Source organism: Passer domesticus, chromosome 18, assembly GCF_036417665.1.
Source record: "Passer domesticus isolate bPasDom1 chromosome 18, bPasDom1.hap1, whole genome shotgun sequence".
Lineage (NCBI taxonomy): Eukaryota > Metazoa > Chordata > Aves > Passeriformes > Passeridae > Passer > Passer domesticus.
The window spans coordinates 4,044,636-4,054,513 of NC_087491.1; the positions used below are offsets into that span (position 1 = coordinate 4,044,636).

Genomic DNA, 9,878 nt, shown 5'->3' on the forward strand with positions numbered 1-9,878 from the left:
GCCAGCAACCAACACTGCCCAAATCCAGCACTGAGCTGTGCAGCTTTCACCAGCCAGCAACCAGCACTGCCCAAATCCAGCACTGAGCTGTGCAGCTTTCACCAGCCCCAGAAACCCAGCACTGCCCAAATCCAGCACTGAGTTGTGCAGCCCAGCAAATCCCATCCAGTCCAAATCCACGAGTAAGGTGTTCAGCTTTCACCATCCCAAAAACCCCAGCACTTCCCAAATCCAGGAGTAAGTTGTTGAGCTTCCATGAGCCCAGCAAGCCCAGCACTTCCCCAGGGCACACATGGTTTGCTCCCCTTCAAGGAGAAGTTTTCATGCAGATCAAGCTGGCGTTGAGCCCAGCTGCCTGCCCTCAGCCAGAGGTTTCCTGACTCCAATTCCTGCTCTATCTGTCCTCCTTCTCATAGTGTGGAGCTTTCTCTACTTCCCTCTGTCTTGCTGGGATTTGTGCTCAGCTCTTCCCCCTTTGAAACAAAAATTATGGGGGAAAAAGACATTTGGGTTGTGCTGCAAGATGTGCTCAACTCCCGTGTTTGCCACAGATATGGGGCACTGCAGGTCAGGGCAGTGGGGAACAACTTTCTCTGCTTCAATCCTCGCTTCTCCAGAGGTTTTCCAGTGTCACAGCTCTGGCTTCAGTCTGATTCAGCAAAACAAGGAAGCACTTGGGGTTAAGCACATGTTTTGGCCCTGACTCAATAAAGTACTTAGGCACAGAAATGTTCAGATTTATGTCAAGTGGAAAACCTGTCATCAGACCCCACAGCTTGAGGCTTTAAAGTGGTATATGTACTTTATTAAATAGTTTGGAAAGTGTTTCCTTCACTGCAATACTACAGTGACTGAGGATCTTCTGAATAAGGCTGAACTCATGTCCATCGTGGAAATAGGTGCTGGTGGTTTTTAGAGCTAGTTATTGATATGTTATGGAATTGGGTGGGTGGTTGAGGAAGATTATTGCAGTATTTAAAAGAGAAAATAAAGGAAAAGATAATTCTGCAGTGAGTTGGCCAAGTATTTCTTCTGTGTCAGGAGCTGCCAGCTGCTAAAATACTTTTTTAGAGATAAAGCCAAAAGCTGCTGTTTGTGGGGAGTGTCTCAGGCCTGTCCTTGTGCAGGGCTGTCCATAAGTAGCAAAGTCCCAGGGTTGTGGTGCAGTGCCCAGGAACAGCCCAGGCCAGAGTGAACTGCTCCCAAGGGAAAAAGGCAGAGACTTCACCCAACCCTGCTGGAATGGCAGCACATGGGAGGAGCAGGCAGTGAGGGGACAGCCAGGGCAGGTGTGATGAACACAGGCATTGCAGAGCATGTGGGGCTGCTGGGGTGCAGATCCCACAGCCTGACTGCCCCCACCCATGCCAGGAGCTGCTGGCACTGTTCCACTGCTGGCTACTATCTTCATTAGCTAAATGAGCTGCTTACTAAACAGCTGAGCTAATTAGTGTCATGCCCATGCACATTCCTCCTCTGTCACACACTCATTTCCTCACTCACCTCAGCTCCGTGAGTCCTTCCTGTGATTCTCTGTGAGCATCCCACAGACCTGCTTCCTGCTTTTTCCCCTCTCTGGAGAGCAGCTCCAGTGCTGGCAGTGCTCAGGGCTGCCAGGACACAGCAGATCCCAGGATCAGCTCCTCTGGAAGAGCATTTTGTGTTAAACATCTGGATTAGAGCCCTGGGAGGGCAGTTGCTCAGTCCAGTGGTTATTGCTCTGCTTTGCAAGGATGATTGTATGGGTGTGACCTTTATCCTGGAACTCTTCACAGGCACCAGGAGAGGCTGAGGGAGCTGGGAAGGGGCTCAGCCTGGAGAAAAGGAGGCTCAGGGGGGTCCTTGTGGCTCTGCACAGCTCCTGACAGGAGAGGACAGCTGGGGGGTCAGGTTCTGCTCCCAGGGAATCTGTGAAAGGACAAAGAAAAATGGCCTCAAGTTGCACCAGGGGAGCTTCTGATCAGAGCTATGAAAATGGCTTTTTGCTGAAGGAGTGGTCAGACCTTGGAATGAGTCACCCAGGGAGGTGTTGGAGTCAGCAGCTCTGGAAGTGTTGATCTGGCAGCTGGGGAAGTGGCTTGGGGTGATGGTGATGGTGCTGGTGCTGGGTTCATGACTAGACTCAATGGTCCTGAAGGTCTCTCCCAACCTTGGGGATTCTGTGACTCTGTAACTGCCTCCTGTCCCTTCTGCACAGCTGTGGAAGCAGCAGCTTGGCAAGGGTGATGCCTCAAGGTTTAGCTTTTCTATTTTTCACATTCTGTGCTGCTTTAGTGTGTGGGTCTGAGCTTCATATCAGGGGATGGTGAGCTCTGTGCACAGAGCAGGGAGACAAAACAATTCCTGCTCCAGCTGGGCACCAAGGACAAATGATCCAAATCTCAGCCCAAGAGCACAAACAATGTGGGCTGAAGAGAGAAAAACAAGCAGGATGGGACTGCAGGGGCTAAAGCTGGAACTGGACAATGAACTGCAATCTGCAAATGGAGCAGAGCTGATCCCAGGGAGAGACCCCGGCAGCGCTCGTGCATTTTGGGACCATTTTGGTTCATCTTGGGTGCAGCCCTGGCTGGGCTCTTGTGCTGCCCAAGGTGGATCCATGGAGGAGATCCTTTTAATCAATCCCTGCTTTATTCTTCAGCTCCATCTAGTCTCTGTTCTAGGGCAGCCTGCACAAGGCATCAAGGGGAGGTGTGGCATTGTCACCCTCCTGTCCCACAGGGCTCTCCTGGAGCCTTCAGGCTCTGCAGCCCCTCAGGCTGTGCTCATGGGCAGGTTTCTCCCTGGGACTCTGGTGCTGTTCAGAAGCTGCTGTTGCTCACCCTGTGCTGCTGCTGCTGCTGTGGGTTGGGTTGAATCTGTTCTGTTCATGCTTGGTTGGTAGGTGGTGGAGCTGCTCCTTCTGGAAACAGCACAGCTGCTGCTGACTTTTGTTGGAGAGGCTGGGAGTTAGTGGGATGCAGAAACCAGAGGATTTGGTCTGTTCCTTTTGCATCCATTTATGGGTTTTGAATATTTTCTTTCTGTTCCAGTAGTGCTTTAGGGAGGTACCAGCTGCATCAAGCCAGGTGTTTCAGCAGAGAAGCCCCAGGCCTCCTGTCTCCCACATCCTGTGGAAAACACTGGAGCCTGTGCTAGGGACTGCTCATGGCTCTTGGTTTTTGTATTGAGTCCCCTGTGATCACAGAATGATTAAGGTTGGAAAAGACCTCCAAGATCAGCTGTTCCAAGCTCACTCCAGTCCAGGCTGTTTGAGCAGTGATGAGTGGCCCTGAGAAGCTCTGGGATGGAGTTATTTGCCATCAGTGTCTGAACATCCTGCTGGGGAGAAAGGCACTGCCTTGACCACAGGAGTTCTTAAATGAAGGGGCTCCTGCTGGTTTTTGGGAGGAACATGCACCCCTTGCACATCCTTCCCTGACTTTGGGCCTGGAAAATCAGGGACCTGTTAATATCTTTGAACAGCCTTGGAAAGGAAATGAGTTACAGGAATAGGCTTTAAAGAAGCATTAAACCAACAATTTTTAATTTGGTTGTGGTATTTCATTTCATGGAATTATAAACCTGCAGTGGCTGTCCCTGGGCACAGGGCCTCTCTGAGCAGAATTGTTCAGCTGTTCTCAGCTGCTGCTGCCTGCTGGGCCTTTCCACAGCGATTTCTCTCCCTCTCTGGCCACCTTTCTATGCTTCAGGCCTCCAAGGAGTGGCTGATCTCCAGCAGTGGAGCAGTGAGGGCAAACAGGAGGCTCCCAGTTGGGAACTACAGCCAGAAATCCCTGGTCACAGAGTGCAGGGATCCTCTCCAGGTTCATGTTTCCTGGCTCTCCTCTTCCCCAGCCTGGGAGTTAAATGCTGCCTTGAGCCCTGGGGGATTGGAGGCAGTTGTTTAACACTTGGAATATGCCTGAGGGCTGCAGGAATGCTGTGAGAGCAACTGCTGGCTGTGGAAGCTGCAAAAAATATTTATTCATATGGTGAATCCTTTCCTTGAAATAATCACTGTTTCATTGCAGGCTGGGAACACTTACATACCAAAATCACAGAAACACAGACTGGGGTGGGCTGGGAGGGACCTTAAATCCCATCTCTGCCATGGGCAGGGACACCTGCCACTATCCCAGATTGCTCCCAGCCCTGGCCTTGGACCAGGAAAGCTGCTGTGCTGCTGCTTCTTCCTCACATCCTCCCTCAGTCCCTGCACTCTGTGTCTCCTACTTTGACTGAAGCAGCTCAGGGCAGGAAGTGTTGAACCTTGACAGTCCAGAACTGTTCAAAATGGAGAGGTGGGAGCACCAGTGCTGTGGGGACTCCTGCAACAAGAGGGTTTGCACCAAACTCTGGCTGTGTGGTCCTCAGCAAGCCCAGGCCAAGCAGCACCTGCCTCATTCTCCTTGGAGAACCTGCCTGTCACCTGGCTGTCACCTGGTTTTACAACAGGGTGGCTGCATCTAGGACCACAGCTCACATTTATCCTGGTTCAGGAGGGATTTAGAAGGAATCCAGAGATCCTGCCAGGTTAGGTTAGACCTAAGACTTTTAAACCAAAACTTCTGAAGTTTTGTAGCCTGTAATTGCTCAAAATATCCTGGGAAATACACAAGGGGCAGGCAGAAATGTTTTTTTTTTGTGGTGTGAGCAGCATGAGCACTGCAGTGTTTGTGGGACAGCCTGAGTCTGACCAGGAACTTCAGGAGGCTTGGATTCATGTGTTGATCTTGGCCAACAGAGAGATTTGCAAAAGGAGACTTAGTCCTCAGGAAAAAATAAATTGATTTTTAATATTAAAGTGGTTTTAATATCATTAATGTACTTTTTAATATTATTTAAGTGTTGCTTTGAAGAGGTGGAGTTTGGAGCCAGATTTTCCCTGCTGGAATTTAACAGAGCTCAGTTTGGTGCCTTGGAGCTGGCCAGCACTGTGGCTGTGGTTGCCCATCTGTGCTGGGCTGCTGTTTGGGGTGTTTCTGTCTCCCCAAAAAGAGGTGTTTGAGCCTGTGATCTCTCATTCCTGCTGTCCCTGTGCCCACAGGTACGTTGGGGAGCTGATCTCCGACTCCGAGGCCGATGTCCGTGAGGAGGACTCCTACCTCTTCGACCTGGACAACAAGGTACTGTGTCTGCAGGGTCCAGCCACAAAACCCCAGGTCCTGACTCCTCAAAAGAGCCCAGAGAATGATGGTCTCCATCTTGATGTGCAGTGAAATCCTGCAGAGAGCACAGTTGCTGTGCTTTAGTGGAAATCTGGTTGAGGTGAGAGTTTGGGCTGGTTAAAAGGGCAGCAGAAGCACCATGTGCTGCCCACACCACTTTAGAGCAAGATGCTGTTCTGTCAATCCCCTTGGAGCATCCTGAGGTCAGTTGTCCAGGTTTTGGTACTCCCAGCCTGGCACCTGTCTGATTGGCAGCTCTGTCAGTTCTTCTTGAAGTGATGATGAGCTGAAAGATTAAAAAAACCCCACAAACCCTGTTCACTCAGAAAGGATCCATCAGGCACCCTGGCAGGGGCTTGTTCTGCTGTTTGTTCCCCTGCACTGCTCTGTGAGGGCTCTCAGGGCAGAAATTTTCATTTGCAAAGTACAATCTTAAAGTTTTAAGCAAGGGCATGACTTCAGATTCCCCCTGGGAAAGGAGAAGTGAGAAAAGGTGAGCTGGGGACTCACAGGAGTGGGGAGGCTTCCAAGGAAGGCTGTAAAACACTCTGTGCCTTGTTTCTGTCATCAGCTTGTGACAAAGAAGCTTTGCTTTATTTTTTATCCTCTTATTTTTTTAAAGCAACACACATTTCAAGAGCTGAGAAAAGATAAATAACGAGTCTGGTGTGCAAACAGGGGGTCAGACTGTAATTAAGAAGTTGAAAAGGACTTCAGCCTGGTTTATCAGCACGAGCCCAGCTGGGCCCTGCCCTGCCTCAGCCCTGACTGGCAGCCCTGAGGGAGAACCTCTGTGCTGGCTCCTGAGAATCCTCCAGGGAAGCAGGAAGGGAGACCAAGGTGGAACATCTGTAGAAAAGCAGGCACCAAATCATGGGGGAATGGTTAAAGCTGCCCATGAGGCTGGGCAGAGAAGGGCAGGGCAGAGCCAGCAGGTTTTGTGTCCTCCAGAGTGATGGGGCACTGCAAGGGTGTGAATCCCAACCCTGGGGAGCCTCGAGGTCCTGGTGTGTCTCAGAGGAGTGGCTGGAATGGACTTGTGCTGTGGTGGGAGTGGCTGGGCCGTCCTCTCTGTTACCTGGGCTGTCATCTCTGTTACCTGGGCTGTCATCTCTGTTGTCTCTGTTTTGGTTTCTGTTGTCCCTGTCCCTTGAGCTGTTGCTCACAGCCCCCTGTGAGGTGATCCTGGAGTGTCCCAGCTCCTGCTGTGGATGTGGGGGCTGTCACACTGCCCACCATGGCATTTCTGTGGATGAAATTGAGGGAGTGAAGTCACTGATTTAGGAAACCAGAGCTGGTGACACCGTGTGTGCTCCAGGCCTGTTGGGGTGATGCCTCCCCCAGTTCTGGGGATGTTTTCCTGGGCTCCTGCACCCCTGAGTGTGATGTGGCACAGCTCATCCATTAACGATCCGAGGTGCTTGTCCAAAAGGGACTTGGAGCACCACTAATGGATCCTTTTGCTTTTGGCCTCTTTGCAACTGAAATTAGCTTCTGTAATTAAAGCCTCTGCTTTGCACAGTCATTCTCTGCTGGAATAAAAAAGCCCTGAGGGGGGTTCTTTTATTTTCAAGGAAAACAAAGTATTACTGCTCTCTGGGCTCTCTGGAAAGGGAATTTTTCTGTTCTCACTTTCACTCTTATCTGCAAAACCCTGTGTTTTCTCAAGGCTCTGGCTTTGTGTTTCCAAGCTGTCATGTTCAATTAGAGGACAGAACAGACGCCTGTTCCCCTATCCAGGGGCTGGTACCCGTAAGGTGTCTGCACTGAACATCAATTCTTCATTGTGTCAAACTGGTGCTTGGACTGGGAGAAAACCAGGGTGTCAAAAACCAGCTCTTGGGGTGTGTGGGGTCAGAGTGCTGTGCAGTAAACTCTGGTTTCAGGGTACTGTTTCATATAGAAGTGTGTGTGTGTGTTTTCAGTCCTTTCAAACCCACATGAGAGCCCTGCCCTGCTGCTCCTGGAGCTGTGTGCAGTATTAATGCACAGACCAGCAGCCTGCTGGTTTGTTTAAGCCAATAACCCCCAAGGCCAGCGTGCCCTAAGGAGCCTGTTTCTCCCCAGGATGGAGAGGTGTACTGCATCGACGCCCGTTTCTACGGCAACATCAGCCGCTTCATCAACCACCTGTGCGAGCCCAACCTCATCCCGGTGCGGGTGTTCATGTCCCACCAGGACCTGCGCTTCCCCCGCATCGCCTTCTTCAGCACCAGGCACATAGAGGCTGGAGAGGAGATCGGGTACGTGCCAGCCCTGCCGCTGCTGGGGACATGAGAGCTCGCTGCCCCCCGGCTGCCTCGCTGCCCCCCCGTGCTCCAGGGTTTGTCCCCAGGGTCCCTCGGGATCCCCCTGGAGTTTGCAAAGCTCCAGGATCAACGTGGCTGTGTCCACTCGTAGCCCTGAACGCCCTGAGCTGAGCCCAGCGTGGGCAGCAGGGCAGGGGGGATTGAGGCCCCACCTGCAGAGCTGGCCCAGCCCTGGCCCAGCACAGGGAGGAGCTGGAGCTGCTGCAGAGATCCAGAGGAGGCCACAGAGCTGCTCCCAGGGCTAGGGCCCTGCTGGGAGTGCTCACCTGGAGAGGAGAAGCTCCAGGGAGAGCTCAGAGCTGCTTCCAGGGCCTAAAGGGGCTCCAGGAGAGCTGGAGAGGGACTGGGGACAAGGCATGGAGGGACAGGACACAGGGAATGGCTCCCACTGCCAGAGGACAGGGATGGATGGGAGACTGGGAATTAGGAATTGTTCCCTGGGAGGGTGGGCAGGCCCTGGCACAGGGTGCCCAGAGCAGCTGTGGCTGCCCCTGGATCCCTGGCAGTGCCCAAGGCCAGGCAGGATGGAGCTATGATGCAAGGTGTCCCTGCCCATGGAATAGGACCATCTTTGAGGCTGCTCCAACCCAAACCATCCCGGGGTTCTCTTTAGCTGTCCCGCTCACCGACCCCTCCCGTCTCTCTCTTGCAGCTTCGACTACGGGGACAGGTTCTGGGACATCAAAGGCAAGTTCTTCAGCTGTCAGTGCGGTTCACCCAAGTGCAAACACTCGAGCTCGGCGCTGGCCCAGCGGCAGGCGAGCACCTCGGCCCAGGACACGCAGGAGAACGGGCTCCCCGACACCAGCTCCACCTCCGCCGCCGGCCCCTTCTGAGACCGGCTCCTCCCATCCCCGGACACTCACATGCTGTCGCAATTTCCATTGAAAGAGACAGAAGAGAGAGAAAAAACATGACACAAAACCACATGGAAAATGAAAAAAAAAAAAAAGGAAAAAAAAAAGAAACCCGAAAAAACCCCGCTCAAGGATTTGTGACACTGAGGGCTGTGCCACCGACTGTTACTTGAGGAAGGAGTGAAAGCAAATCCTGCCTCCGTGATGTTGTTCTCCCCTCCCTGCTCCTGGAAAGCTGCTGGGTTTCACAGCTGTGTGTGCAGGGGTGGCTGTTGCATTTTTTTTTTGCCACCCGAGCTGTCCTGGCCTCCCCCTGAGCGTGCTGAGTGTTGTCAGAGGCAGGGAGAGCCGCTGTCCTGGGAATGTCGCTGTGTCCTGGACCCCTCCCGCCCACTCGCCTCCAGTTCAGCCACAAGAAACTCTGGATACTTGATGGGACTTGTTTCTGGGAGGGAGCTGGCTCTGGGTTTGCTTGGCACAGCCCCGGGGCAGGTTGTGCTGGTTGTTTTTTTGTTGGTTTGGTTGGTTTTTTGGTTGGTTGGTTGGTTTTTTGTTTGTTTTTTTTTTTTTTTTTTAATATATGAATGAATAATTCCTCCCCCATCTCGCAGGACATTGTGGTGGGGCCCTACAAATACCCTCAATTCTCTCCAAACTCCCACGGCTTTTTTCTCATCTGATGAGAAGAATCCCAGAATCTCTGCAGCCCCTGTGCTCCCTGGCTCTCTCCCTCCTGGATTTTCTCCGTTCAGACCAGCTCTGCTCCACGTCCTGCTCCTGTCTCAGTGTTGGGTTCCTCCGTGAAGGAATTCCCCTCACCCCATCCAACCAGTGGTTTTAGAGAGAGAAGGCTGAAGAGGATTTTACAAGACACTAATTCCTAAAGAAAACCAGTTTCCCCTCCCCTTTTTTTAAAGATAAAGTGAATGATATATATATTATAGAGGACCTGGACTGGCTGGGGTGGACAGACGTGTCACGGTGAGGAGATCCCAGATGCCACCAGCTCGTCTGTTCCCATCCCTTTGCTCCACGCTGGGCACCTTGGATTGATTTTTAAGCCACACGCTATGAGGTTTCAATAAACTGATTTATTTTTTACCATTATTGAAACATCGGGGACAAGCATTAAAAACATGAGGAAAAAAAAAAGCTTAAAAAAAAACCCCACAAAAAACAACAAAACCCACAAAAAAACCAAAAAAACCAAAACGACAACAAAAAGAAACCACAAAACAAAACGGTGCTGATTCTGGTGTGATTTTTGCTCACCACGTGAATATAAACTTATCAATTGTATAAAAAGAACAAAGTGATTTTAGTATAAAAATGCAGGAAAAAACAAAACTTTTTTTAAATTGTTAGTATTGTAGTGTGAATAAATTTGCCATCACCTTTTGTGTGGTGGCTGGGCAGGTCATTATCTTAATTTTTTTTTTTTTTTGCATATATCTTTAAATACTGTAATTAGTGCAGTAACAATTTTTTTTTTGTTCATCTCTTCTAGAACATTCATAATGCCATCATGTTTATTATTATTATTTTTTTTCTGTTAATGTTTT

General features: G+C 50.9%; 1 protein-coding gene across 17 annotated transcripts in view; it reads left to right on the forward strand.

The window, feature by feature from the left end:
- LOC135283316 (histone-lysine N-methyltransferase EHMT1-like) overlaps window positions 1-9,646 on the forward strand; it is a 117,957-nt gene extending 108,311 nt beyond the window's left edge. For all 17 annotated transcript variants that reach the window (XM_064393965.1, XM_064393963.1, XM_064393975.1 and 14 more), the window contains 3 exons: window positions 5,030-5,108; window positions 7,218-7,393; window positions 8,112-9,646. In XM_064393965.1, the coding sequence (XP_064250035.1) occupies window positions 5,030-5,108; window positions 7,218-7,393; window positions 8,112-8,295 (439 nt within the window). In that variant the 3' untranslated portion in view covers window positions 8,296-9,646. The remainder of the gene's footprint in view (window positions 1-5,029; window positions 5,109-7,217; window positions 7,394-8,111) is intronic.
- The last annotated feature ends 232 nt before the right edge of the window (window positions 9,647-9,878 follow it).